Source organism: Gossypium hirsutum, chromosome A07, assembly GCF_007990345.1.
Source record: "Gossypium hirsutum isolate 1008001.06 chromosome A07, Gossypium_hirsutum_v2.1, whole genome shotgun sequence".
NCBI lineage: Eukaryota > Viridiplantae > Streptophyta > Magnoliopsida > Malvales > Malvaceae > Gossypium > Gossypium hirsutum.
Genome location: NC_053430.1, coordinates 93,109,893 through 93,124,219, shown reverse-complemented (window position 1 = coordinate 93,124,219; position 14,327 = coordinate 93,109,893). Strand labels below are relative to the sequence as shown.

Genomic DNA, 14,327 nt, shown 5'->3' with positions numbered 1-14,327 from the left:
TTTTAAGCAGAGTACAGTAATAAAAAAAAAGGGGAGGGTTAGGGGGAGGGGGCATAATGAATGATTTTAGCACGAAATATCAATTGCCTTTTTGTATCTTCCCTTGTATTATGACATTTTTTCCACTGTAATCATGTTCCTTGTCTTGATTGAAGTTAAAATACGTTTCATATCATGTAATATTCATGAAAATATTTTCATCTTTATTATGTACGAAGCACTGGTACTAGTAGGTAGACCCTGAAATTAGCGTCTTACATAATGCAATAATTGTCGTTTCCTTTTACTACTTCATAAATTTGAGGTTATTTTTGAAGAATATAATGTGATTTTTTTCGTACAAATGGCCTTATTATATGAAATCTTACCACTAAAAGTTAAAACTGTAGGCATTTAGGGTTACGTGAAGCATTAAGCCCAAGAACGCAAACCCCACGTTCACTTTCCATTTACTACTTTACAATGAATAAGATTCGAGGTCAGAACAAAGAGAAGTTAATTTACATGGATGCTCTCGTATTCCAACTCATTCATCTTTTTAAATTTTCATATTCCTTTCTGGAAATAGACATGGATATAATAAATAATATGAACAATGGAATATAGTCTTACCCATACAATCTACTGAAATAATTCAAGTATGAACAAAAACTAAAAATCCCAGCTTGACTACACATTAATGTAAACATGTTGCTACATACACACCACAGACACTGGACGAATGGATTGTGGGGTTGTGGGGTTTGTGTGCCCCCAAACTAAGAATTTGTCTATCCAACAACAACAACAAAAAAAAGAATAAAAAGAAGAAGAAGCCGAATTGCCAATTTGCCAACAACGATTTTCAATGTTTAATTAAAATATTGGAGCAATAACTGAAGCATAACTCTTTGACTTTGAACATCTTTAAAAAAACATTAAAAATTTGGGGGGATAACGCCATTAATGTTGCTTTCTCGGCTCTAAGTAGTCCCATGACTTAAGGGACTTGCTTTGGAATTAAGTACGGCGCTTGTGAACCAAATCCCCTGTTTAACTCAACTTTTCATTATATTACTTTCTTTCTAGATTAAGTTAGCAAATCACTGTTTTAATTAATATTGATATTGTTGACAGTACAAAAGATATAGGTTTGAGTGCGTTGAAACATATTATTCTTTTATTTAAAGATAAGAGAAGAAATATAGGTAGTTTTAAATATTATATCCAAAAAAAAATAGAATACAATTATAATTAATTTATACAGAATGAGACTCAAACATCTTTTAATGCAATTTTTTTAATAGAAAGAAGAAATATATGGGTTTATGGATATTATAGTTTTAGTTGTGATATCTTTTCTTTTCTATACTTTGCTTGCTAGGAATGTTAAGTTATGAAAAAAAAGAGCAAAAGGATATGCCTCAATATTCACAACAAATAAATATATATATATATGAGATTTAATTGGAAATGAAGTTGCTGGGATCCTTACCATATTCAATGGTACTTTTTCTAAAGGTAATGTGTTCATCAAAAGGATTTTTATAGTATTAGATTACTTCTTTTAATCAAAGAAAGATCTGGCTAACTTTGAACAAAAAGAAAAAGAAAGAAAGAAAGATTTTGCTAACCCATTTTTGATCAGTTTTATCATTGAATATAATCATTATTTAGGGTATGTCTAGTGTGTTAAGCTTTGGGGGATTTTGGATGGTTTAATTCTCTTATAAAGGTTGGGTCTTGATAGAGTATTGATCAAAACTGATAATTTAGAGGTGATTAAAATTATTCAAGAAAGCCAACCAGTAAGTGCGAATTCAGCTTTGGTAAGGAGGATTATTCAACTGTTAAAGTTGGGTGGATATTGGAGAATAAGGCATGTTCCAAGGGAGGAAAATAGAGTTGCGGAGTTATTAGTTAAAATGGCCTCTGAAAATAAGGAAGACATTTGGATTTTTGAGGAGGTTCCCGAAAAACTCTCACATCTCTTGGAATTCTATATTGATAGAAATGCTTTTGTTTTATGTTAGTTTCATGCAATCATTTACTTATTTTGTCAAAAAAAATTATATTTACTAAATAATATATTCATTTATACAATTAAATTTTTCACTAAAATTGTTATTATTACGAAGTAAGATGTTAACAAAATACCCAAAGACATTAAGTAAGATAGTATTTATTTTTTTTAAAAAAAAGTAATTACTAAAATATATATATTTTTTGAATTTGATAAAAGTAATATGTTAAATAGGAGGCTAAATTTTGTTACTAGGCTTTATATTTTGTTAAAGTTGTAGATTTAGTCTCTATCTTTAATCTAATCAATTTTATTCTATGTACTTTTTGAATTGGTCAATTTTAATTACTGTACTTTTAGATTTTTGAAATTCTGATATTGGCACATACAATAGTAGTTAAATCCATTTGATTATATTCAATTTTTAGCACTATACTATGTATACAGTTATATATTTGGTCTATATTCTCCAAATGGATTATTCTAAGTGCCTATACTTTTCAAATTTTGAAATTCCAAGTCTCAACGCAAATGATAGTCATTTATCCATTAATTTAATTTTTAGCAAGTAATTTGTAAAAAACAACAAATTGACGAAGCATTACACATATGATAATATGTTTGGCACATCAGATTTTAAAAGTAATACATGTTGGAAAATATAGACATCACATATATAATAAGGGTAATTACATGTTATTATTTACTATCATGATAGGTTAGCCCAAATTAAAAGAGAGAGCAGATATTCTTTGAATTTCTTGTGTGCTAATTTAAAAGATCAAATCCCCAAAATCCGGTAAAACTTCAAGGAACTCATGGATTTAAGTACACTTCCGCATTCAATTTTATTCTTGATGATTTGACATGATAAATCCTAATTTATTTAATTTTATTTTAGACTTATTTTACAAATCTAACAACACAACTTAATAAATCATCCTTTTTAAAACCACACCCTATTATATATATTAGTTGACCAACTTTTAAAAAAAAATATAGGGAGTTGTAAATAGAATGAATTGAAAATAGTGGAGCTTGAGGTCTAAGTTCATTGTACCTTTTTCTAGCAAGGCCACTAAAGTTTAAATTAATTCCAATTGCAAAATATATTTAACTTGAATGAAAAGGCAAGGTAAATCTAATGTGTCCACTTTTTGACTATTTACCTTCCAATTCCATTTATGTATTACTATCAGTAATTCCTTTTTTGAAATCAACATAAAATTCGTTTGTCCTTGGGCTATTCAACAACTCTGGCTACCGAGGCCGGTTCACTCACGGTAAATTTTTGTTTAATTACAGTCATCATCCTCCACCTGATTTCACCTAATTAGATGACTCCTTGCCTAAAACAAAACAAATATGTCCTCCTTAGGTTAATTTTGTTTTGGGTTTAATGTGTACATCTTGGGTAAGAGAAAACTAAGGTGTAAAACTAAAATATTTTTTTGTTTTTTACTTACAATAATTCTGATATAATCGATGATTATAAGTAATTTTTTTTAACCGTCTCATTTTAAGTTTTTATTATATTTATTCTTTTTTTTTACACAATGCCTAAAATTACCTATAAATCCTCTTCAACTCATAAATAGAAGGATAATGCACTTCAACCCACTCGAACTCACGTTTTCCTGCATTAGCAGCAATGTCCATGCCCATTACAAGTGAGGTTATTTTATGGACCCTTCCAACCACATCATCTATAGTTCCTTTTCAATTATTTAATAATATTTCAACAATTTTTTCCATGTCATTAACACATAATTTTGATATTTTTTTTTACTCTGGACCTTGAACATCGAATCTTGACCCTTGAACCTTAAACCCCGAACTCGAACCTTAAACCTTAAACTTGGGGTTTGAGGTTCGAGGTTTGGGTTCACAGTTTGGGTTTGACGTTTAAGTTTTGAGGTTTGAGGTTTGAGATTCAAGGTTCAAAGTAGAAAAATACCAAAATTATATGTTAATGACATGAAGAAAATTGTTGAAATATCATTAAATAATTGGAAAGGGACTATGGATGATATGGTGGGAAGAGTTCATAAAATAATTTCTCCACTACAAGTATTAAACTAAATAATTAATTTAATGACTAATTTAACTCTAACTAACTAGAAAATTTTATTCCGAAAGAATTCACACATTTATATATAATGAAACTCAAACTTGAAATTTCAAAATTCTCGAGTACTCAATTTTGTTATTGAGTTGATTTTAGTTTGATTCTTTTTAAATACAACTCAAACTATCAAGGAAGTTGAATTTTATATTATTTCTAATACTTGATTTGAGTAAATTATAAACCTAATTGAACTCTTTTCCTTAATTTTATAGTTGTTCTAAATAATCACTTTTTTTTAACATGATATGTTTAATCAATATAAAAATAATGTAAAAAAGCATGATGAAATTAATAGATGTACTTGTTCAAAGTTTTTTTAACTTTGGAAAAAAAAAACATATGAAATATGACAAACCTACATAAATTATTGTTAGGTTTATCATTTATTACAACTTCTTACTTTTTTGCTGGTAATTTTTTTTATAGTGAATTATAAAAGGAGGATGAAACCCTAACAGTAATACGATTAGTACGACTCGAACCTAGATCACATCTAAGATGATAAATACCCTAACTATCAGGTCAACACACGAAATTCAACATTCATTAACATTATTCCTTTTTGTTCAACAACATTAAAAATGAAGTAATATAAATTATTTACTTCATTATCCTAATCCCTCTCCCTAATAATTTAATTCAAACTCTTAAAAGTTCAAAAAAAAAAACCTTAATAACAATTTATTAGTATAATTACAAGTACCTTAAAAAATATAATTACAGGTACAATAATAAATAATGTTGTAAACTAAAATCAAATCATTAAATTTGAGTTACTCATCAATGGAGTCCCAATTTAGTTGTGTAATTACTAAAACTCTATTCCTTTTATAAAGCAACAAATTAGTGACGAAGCCGGAGGTTGGAAGGGGTCTTGGCCTTCTTTAAAGTAGAAAATTTTCCATTTAAGCCCCCTTTATAGTTTATAAAATTTTAAATTAGTAATAGTAAAATTGTACTTTGGCCCCCCCAAAAATGATAAAAATTTGATTTAATCCTTTAAAAAATATAAATATATAAACTATTAAAACGGTGAAATTGTATTTGTACTATCGTAAAGATATACAATTTAATTTTGCCCCCCAAAAAAAGTTTATGACTTCACTCCTACAACAAATATTGTTTTAAAAGTATTTATATCTTTTACATTTTGATAAATCAAGGAAAACACATACTGATTATAGTAATAATGAGATTTGAACCCAATAAATCATAATTTTTACAGTTTCATTTTTACCATTTCAACAAAAGCTACACTTGATTTTTTTATACATTTATTACATATTTTTAACCCACATAATAAATATACCACAAATTAATAATACATAAATAAATTAAAATAAAAAAGATCCAAATCTCAAAACCGACCGGAAAATTTAGAAGTTCCAAAGCCTCAAATTATTGGTGTCTTTTTTTAACCATTAGAAATTGCTTGTTGGCACTATATCTTTAATCTACTAGATTTCCTAAGAAATCAAAAAAAAAAAAATTTGTATTATCATTTTCTAAAAGAAAATTTAATTAATTTCATGAATTATCCATTGTTGGCGGTGAAGAATAAACTTCATCAACGTGATAAAAGCTTCAGCTCCAACAACGGTAGAAGGTTATAATATGTTTTGGGTGATTGCAAGCACCTATCATGCTAGGAGGGAACCAACCCCAAATGGTCCAAAGTGGTTGATAAAATCAACAAAAGAATCGAGTATCAATCAAACCGGAGAGGAATGCACTTGCAAAAAGTAAGACTAAAAATCTATATAAGACAAGACAAGAATTTTCAAAAGAAAAGACTTGTGAAACAATAGAAAAATATTTTAAAAAATAAACATAAAACTTAAGACAACACGAGTTTAAATTAACTTATGAAACCATTTATTATTCCAAAATACTCTTAAAAACAAAAACAAACCTAGAAGCTGACGAAGAGCTATTTGAGTATCTACGTCCAATTCGCTTTCCAAAAGAAACTGCTTAAGGTCGGTATAGGTTCAATGATAACGAATATTGTTGTCTGTACATCACTACTTGCAAAAACAATAAATATACCTATAAAACATACCAACAAATTATAAAGAGAAAATATACAGGGATTGAATGAACAACAAAAAAAAATGAAAAAGAGGTTAGAGGGAGGGAGGTAATGGCAAATCTCGGACCAACATCGCCACCATTATTGGGCAAAACGAGGGAGAAGAAGCAAACGATTTTCAAGAAGGAAAAGAGAAAAGTAATATTATTATTTTCAAAAAGAGAAAGGGCAAACTTTTTAGCAAGTCCCTATGGTTTATTGGTTTAACTAGCTCACTCAACCATGTGACATTCTATTAGTGGGCCACATGGTAATTTTGTGTAAAAAATTAACACTGTTAGATTAAAGTACCAAAGTGATAAACAGCAGAAAAATATAGGTATCATATTGGACAAATTAAAAGTACAAGTATCATATTGAAAATTTTAATAAAGTATAGGGGTAATTTCTGGAATTAACCTAATAGTTTATAAACAATAATAAAATTTATATGAAAATTAAATGTGACTTTAGTTAAAAGGAATAAATATCAAATTTATACATGAATTTTGATTCAATATGAAATTTGATACATAAACTTTGATTTGATAAATATGAAACTTTGATTGTGTTCAAATATTAAATGAAACTTTCATTTTGATTCAATTATACTTATTTAAAGAAATAAATATTTCAATTTATGTTTATATCAAATAAATATAATTATTTGTATATACAATATATAAACATAAAATGACGTTAAACCAATAATCGTGTCGATAATTTATGAGAAATTAAACCAAAAATACAAATACCCTCAAAAATTATATATATATTTTTATAAAAATGGTTTAAGACAGTAAATTAGTTTATGTTCAGTTGAGGGTTTAGAGTAAAACAAACCCTAAAACAAGAGAGATAAGATCCGAAAATCCACTGATCACCAAACTTATTCTTTTCATTAATTTCTGGTAAATTTCCTCTACTTTAGCGCGTGGTCTCCCTTAAAAAGAGGCAACACTTGTCAAACCATGATTAGTTAAGTCCTTTATGGCTTCTATTTATTCCGCCAACTTTCAACCCTCTCCTCACTAACTTTGCCAGTTAGCCGTTATTTATTCTTTTGCCTTTTGTGTTTTGTCTGAGAAAAAAAGGAAAGGAAGAAAATGTCTCCGTCGTCGCCCCCGCCGTTGTCGTCGGCTGTTTTTATTTGTATAAGCTTTTTGGCACTGATGATTTCACCTTCGGCTGCTCTCACTTGCAGTTCCCAGACGTTTACCCATAACCAAGTATATTCCAACTGCCTGGATCTCCCTTATCTTTCCTCTTACCTTCACTTCTCTTACAATTCTTCCAACACCACTCTCTCCATCGCCTTCATCGCCACACCTTCCAAATCGGGTGGTTGGATCGCATGGGCCATAAATCCAAAGGCCACCGGCATGGCGGGTTCACAATCCCTCGTTGGCTACAAGAACTCCACCACCGGCACCGTCCAGGTTCATACCTATGACATCAGCTCCTACAGTTCAATTGTTGCCAAGGATCTGTCCTTCGAGGTCTGGGATAAGACGGCTGAGAGTAGAAGGGACGGGAGTTTGGCGATTTTCGCTAAAATTAAGGTTCCGGCGGATTTAGCGGCGAGTGGGAAGATTAATCAGGTTTGGCAAGTGGGTCCCAGCGTCGGAACTGATGGCAGGTTGGACAAACATGCCTTCGCCGTCTCTAATTTGCAATCTAAAGGAACCTTGGATTTGAAAAGTGGACAGAGTAGCACTAGTTCTGGAGGAGACGACAGGCTCAAGAAGAAAAATGTGAGTTTCCTTTTTCTATAAATTATCATCATCTTTTTAAAGCTTTACAACAACCACAAAAAAAAAACCCAGAAATTGTTGTTTAGATTGATTTGGGTTTTTGATGAATTTGACAATAAAAAAAACTTCACTGATTCCAGATTCATGGGATTTTGAATGCTGTGAGTTGGGGAATATTGTTTCCACTTGGAGCCATGATTGCACGCTACATAAGAACCTTTGAATCTGCAGATCCAGCCTGGTTTTATCTCCACGCCTTCTGTCAAGTATCAGCTTATGCCATAGGAGTTGCTGGCTGGGGAACTGGTCTTAAGCTCGGAAGTGAATCCTCAGGCATCACATATTCCACTCACAGAAATATTGGAATTGCCCTTTTCGTTCTTGCTACTGTGCAGGTATTTCTTCAATTACTAAATCTTTCATGCCCTTTTAACATTTTGGGTCATTCTTAGAATTGTGCGAATCAAGTTTAATTATGGTGGTGTGACACTGAAACTTGGGAACTTATTGTGTCTTTACTTGTTAGATTTTTGCCTTGTTTATAAGGCCCAAGAAAGATCACAAGTATAGATTCTACTGGAACGTTTACCACCACAGCTTTGGATACGCCATCCTTGTCCTTGGCATCTTCAATGTATTCAAGGGTATCAATATCTTGAAACCTGAAGACAAATGGAAAACAGCTTATATGATTGTGATTATTGCCTTGGGTGGTATTTCATTGCTGTTTGAAGCCATTACTTGGGTTGTCGTTTTGAAGAGAAAATCTAGAAAGTCCACCAAACCTTGCGACGGATACAACAATGGCCAAAGTTGATGGCATCAGCAAGCCTCCAATTGCAGATTTTGTAACACCCTTGTGCTTTCTCATCCTTGTTGGGATGTTCTATTTCCTATTTTCAGTGTCTTGTATAATTGCTTGGTTCCAAATGTTGGTTTTTTTTAGCACTCGATCCTTAGTACATGTTATATAGTTGTAGTATACCACTGAATATTTCAGCCATCATTTTGTGTGTTTCTAGTATTCGCACAGACACCAATACGCACCATGTTCACCTAACCAAATTACAAGTCACCAAACCCCATTGTAATTGGAATTGAAAGATTGTTGTAACACCCTTGTGCTTTCTCATCCTTGTTGGGATGTTCTATTTCCTATTTTCAGTGTCTTGTATAATTGCTTGGTTCCAAATGTTGGTTTTTTTTAGCACTCGATCCTTAGTACATGTTATATAGTTGTAGTATACCACTGAATATTTCAGCCATCATTTTGTGTGTTTCTAGTATTCGCACAGACACCAATACGCACCATGTTCACCTAACCAAATTACAAGTCACCAAACCCCATTGTAATTGGAATTGAAAGATTGTTGTAACACCCTTGTGCTTTCTCATCCTTGTTGGGATGTTCTATTTCCTATTTTCAGTGTCTTGTATAATTGCTTGGTTCCAAATGTTGGTTTTTTTTAGCACTCGATCCTTAGTACATGTTATATAGTTGTAGTATACCACTGAATATTTCAGCCATCATTTTGTGTGTTTCTAGTATTCGCACAGACACCAATACGCACCATGTTCACCCAACCAAATTACAAGTCACCAAACCCCATTGTAATTGGAATTGAAAGATTGTTTTGACTTAAAGTGGTTTTAGACAGGGGACCCCCTCTTATTCCATGATTATAGGACTCTACTGCTTTCGCTTTTTGGTCATTTGGTAGCTTGCTTTGTGAGATACCCATGGGATGGGAGTGACCAAGTTTTAAATTTTTTCTTTACAACCTTAATATACAATCATTCCGACTATCTATCTAACTGACCTAAATAAGACTCGAACGACTTAAGATGTCGACATCTTCAAAACCTTAATCTTTACTATTCAACTACATATTTTCATATGATATAATAACCCAAAATAAAACTAAAATCAACGTGATTTTGACGCCAAGAATCAAGATTGCATTCAAATTTAAAAAAATCTTAATGCAACGGTCACTGTGGGGAAATTGAAAAGAGTTGGTAGGATATTGCTTGGATCATTGACGACGCTAAAAGTGGAAGATTAGCTAAACCGACAAAATAAACCCCCTAAAGATGTTCTTTGATTATGACTATTGACCCACACTTGGCCCGTCTTTTCTCCTTTGCACATAAAAACTAAAAAAAAAAAAAAGAGAAAAAAAATAAGTTCATTGTATTAAGAATTAAGTATATGCCGCCGTCGCTAAAGCTGAGTTGACGTGCATGTGAACCGAATTGACAATGCACAACGCCTCTTTGAAGTTATTTAGAAAATGTTTGCCGTGTACAACTAAGCAAAGGCTAAGAAACAAAAATTAAATTTGTCACTAAAAGGGTCTGAGTTAGCGAGTTAGGGAAAGGTGTGTAAACGTGAATCTTGCTTAGCTATTTCTAGTCAACTCAGTCACATGGTACTAGCTGTATATATTGAAACGAACCCGTCTTTCATTTTGTTTTTCTATTTTTAGCGACGAATACTTTGCTTTCATCCATGAATTTTATAATAATAATAATATTTTTTTTTGTAAACCAAAAAATTTCTCACAATGTAATTATTTTCTTAAAAGATTACAGTCTAAAATCTAATTTCAAACTTGTTTGATATTATGTTTTTAAAAAAAGTTATTTGTATAAAATTAATTAGACACTTTCACGTATTTGTTTCAACTCCCCAACACAACATATTCACCGAAGTTGATACTTAGACTAAAATTTCGAAGCCAAATAAAATAATTTTTAAAATATAAGGATCAAATCTCAAATTTTATCAAAATTCAAAATCTAACAACATATTTTGATATTTTTAGTGTTAGTGGATTGCTGAAAGTGTTAAGCTTAGAGATTCATCTCGGCCTTTAAACTTAGATTTCATCAAAAGTTGATGATATGTCAGTTTAAGCTTATGTCATATTATCAAATTTTTATAATTTTTAAATTTGAAAGTATGAAAAGAAAAAATTATTAAAAAAAGTTACAGTAAACTTAATTATCAAGTTAAAAATAAAAATTCAAGTAAACCTGAGCCTTGAAAACAACTCAAGTGTGAAAAGAAAAGAAAAAAAAAAGGGAATAAAATATAGAAAGAGGTAAAACCTAACCTAGTCGTTACGAATTGATTGATTGAAGAGAGAGGAGGAACCGCGACGGTAATTCAAAACCAAAGCGTTACTGTTTGTAGTCTTAAATGAAAGTGAAGTCATTATCTGTACGCCCAACAAGAAAAGTATAGTAAAATAGGGTAAATTCTACAGATAGTCACTAAATTATCAAAACTTTTTATTTTGGGTACTTAAAATAAAAGTTAGTAATTTAAACAGTCACGTTATATAGTTTGGTAATTTTGGTCACTCCCTTTAAAATCGAAAATGACAATATGATATGGCAGTTGAAAAATAGGGAGTGACCAAAATCGTTGAGCTATGTAATGTGAGTTCTTAAATTACAAATTTTGTTATTTTGGGTGCCTAAGTTGAAACTTTTTTATAGTTGGGTGACTCTTTGTGTAGTTTACCCAGTAAAAGAAAAAAGAGAATTGGGCCATATGTCATAATGATGCCAGGATGACTACGTAAATTATTTACTTTTTTCTACTTTTATTGGCAAAAATATTTTAATATTACATCATAGCAGCGTCACTTTATTTTCATAATCATTAATCTACTTTTTATATTTTATATTTTGAGTGTTTTCTTTTCTTATTTTTTTTTTCAAATTTGATTTGTTAAGGTTTATTTCTGCTTTTAGTCCCTTTCTTCTACAAATGTTTGAAATTTAATCTCTTTCCTTTTTAAATCCAGAAATTTAATCATTCTACTCTATTGATTTAATAATTAAAATTATTAACAAGTTTCGGGTATAATGATAAAGTACATGTTATAATAGATATTGATAATGACAATAGAATGATAGCAAAAATAAAGAAAAATAAAAATACACATATTTTACGTGAAAATCCTTTTGAAAAAAATCACAGGCAGATGAAAAGAAATTCATTAATGTTGAAAAATGAATGATACAAGAAGAGTTTCAACTACATCTATTTAAAAGGTTAAAAAACCCTATTCTAATCAATGTCAAACAGAAGAAGTGTAGTTTTATACGAATTCTACATCTATACGAATGATACAAGAGGAGTTTCGGCCCTCGGCGTTAAGCCCTACACAGATCCCCTTGTTTTGCCACTGTATTTTCCTTTTTTAACAAGAATTTAGATCACATAGCTCTGACAATACATTTCTCTCTTAAAAAGAAAACCCTTAATATTTTTGATACATCGGGTCCATGGTGGGGTGCCTCATTAATTAATCATATGGACCACTTACAGGCCATGAAATTAAGAAAATTGATAATAATAACAATAAATGTATGGTGAACATTAAGAGCATGTTTTATGAAATAGTGCATATAAGAGATTATTCAAAAGTATTCATGCAGCTAAATTTAGGATGGATTTGACGTCAAATTGCATATTTTATTCTAATTATTGTTTAATCGATGAAAATATATTCTTAATTCATTAAATAATTAACTTCAACATATTTTAGGATGTACCAAACTGTTGGGGATAAATTTCAATTAAGCAGCGAGTAAAAATGATGAATAGAAAAAATTAGACACAAACGAGAATATAATATGGAAAAAAATAAACTTAAATGTACTAAACGTACAAATTCAAATCCTGAAAACGAAGCCTGAACTCTCATAGAGTTCTCTCAAAAGGATATAAAATTCTTTCCATAATTATAATTAAAATTCTCACCAAAACTCATCTACGATTATATCTCGTCACCCAAAAAAAAAATATCTGTAGTACTATATCTTTGATTGACTCTTCAAATTTAGGGTTGATGAGTTGGATGCAGGAGAAAGTTATAATTTTGTATATAACTAAAGTGAATTTAACATGTTTTTGAAATATGGGAAAATTTTAAAACCTACCAACCAGACCATGCATGAGATTTATTTGGGATGAATAAAATAATAAATTAATTCTTTTGATGTACTGCTTTTTCTTTTTAGTCATAGAATGGCAACGAAGGGGACAAAATTGTGCTACTTTACTAAATAATGAATTGGAGAGTGGACAACTTACTGTGTGGGATGGGAGACAAACATACATTATTTTACTAAAGATTTAAGTAACGCAAGTCATTTGTTATTTAAAGATTGAGTTCATTTTTTTATCTGTCTATTTGAATTATCGAAATTAATTTTGATGGCTCTTTTGACTACTTGACAAAATTTGCTGCAATTGGTGTGGTTGCTAGGGATAAAACAGGTTTTCTTGTTAACGTGGGGGGAGGGTTCAAAGATTCTTGCTGACTCTTCTGAAACGGTAGAAGTCTTGGCTATCAACTTGGGAGCTGATCTTGCTTTGAAGCAAGGATATTTAAGAATTATTTATTGATTGTGTATAAGCAGATTTTAAAGAGGGATAAGCGTAGTCGTTGGAAACTCAAGCCTATCTTGCAATAATTGAACTCTATCTTGGCCAGGATTTCTCATGTGCGTTTTGAGTTTGCAAGGGGATCTATTAATTTGGTTGCAGATTGGGTGGCTTTTTATTATAGGAAGGAAATGTATATTTTTGACTGGTTGCGTCAACCACCATCTTCTTTAATCTATATTCTAGACAAGAATGACCTATCAATCCCGCCTCATTAAGTGTTATAATAATCCCAGTTATTATCAAATGCAAGCAGGGATAGATCTAATGACCAAAGCCCAATATTTACTTCAACAAAAAATTTATAAATTTTGGACTGATGGAAGAAGAATATTGGCATACGATACTAGAATTGGAAACATCCAAGAAGATGGAGACCAAGAATCTGTGCAACTATTAAAAATGATAGTTGACATGGAGATTGATGATTTCCCATCACATATCATAGAAGAAATCAAATACACGTGGGATACTTGAAACTCACCAAGACTGTCAATGGATTCACTACATTTAGATGAAATAGAAGAAATGAATCTAGATAATATTCAAGAATGATAAAGGAAGCCACATGGACAGATAACATCTAAAAAAGGAATTCGAGAAAACAAATACTCAAGAATGGACAAAAGGAGATAACTTCAAGGATACGACATCCAGATGCAAACAAAAAAGATTATAACGTAGAGGAAATCATTACAAAACTATGATGTGACAAGACAAAAAAAGAAAAGCAACATGGAAGCAACCATGATGTGATGAGACAAATCCTTATCAAAAAACTGTGCGGGATTGAAAAAAAAATAAAATAGATTTCAATAATTTTCCTATAAAAGGGGAAGGAAAAAGCCTAAAAGACCCATCGAAAAATAGTTTAGAAATATTTCTTTTTACTTTTCATTCACCAT

At 30.7% G+C, this 14,327-nt stretch overlaps 1 protein-coding gene across 4 annotated transcripts; it reads left to right on the top strand.

Moving 5' to 3' along the window:
- Positions 1–7,162: 7,162 nt before the first annotated feature.
- On the top strand, positions 7,163–9,333 carry LOC107955387 (cytochrome b561 and DOMON domain-containing protein At3g25290). 4 transcript variants are annotated; one of them, XR_001699951.2, is made up of 4 exons: positions 7,184–7,955; positions 8,096–8,350; positions 8,482–8,838; positions 9,101–9,333. XR_001699951.2 is itself a non-coding variant. In XM_016891166.2 (4 exons), exons 1-3 carry the CDS (start codon positions 7,308–7,310, stop codon positions 8,770–8,772), a joined length of 1,194 nt encoding a protein of 397 aa, XP_016746655.2. In that variant the 5' UTR covers positions 7,184–7,307; the 3' UTR covers positions 8,773–8,810; positions 9,073–9,333. The 4 variants fall into 4 exon arrangements, 2 of the variants coding, with proteins under 2 accessions (XP_016746654.2, XP_016746655.2); XR_001699950.2 differs by having other exon boundaries at positions 8,482–8,877; positions 9,140–9,333; XM_016891166.2 differs by having other exon boundaries at positions 8,482–8,810; positions 9,073–9,333.
- Positions 9,334–14,327: the final 4,994 nt, after the last annotated feature.

Bases quoted from the DNA above. Each gene is read 5' to 3' on its own strand.
- LOC107955387 (XM_016891165.2), top strand. From the start codon at position 7,308: ATGTCTCCGTCGTCGCCCCCGCCGTTGTCGTCGGCTGTTTTTATTTGT. The intron at 7,956-8,095 runs GTGAGTTTCCTT...CACTGATTCCAG, and splicing joins ACAGGCTCAAGAAGAAAAAT to ATTCATGGGATTTTGAATGC. The intron at 8,351-8,481 runs GTATTTCTTCAA...TTTACTTGTTAG, and splicing joins TCGTTCTTGCTACTGTGCAG to ATTTTTGCCTTGTTTATAAG.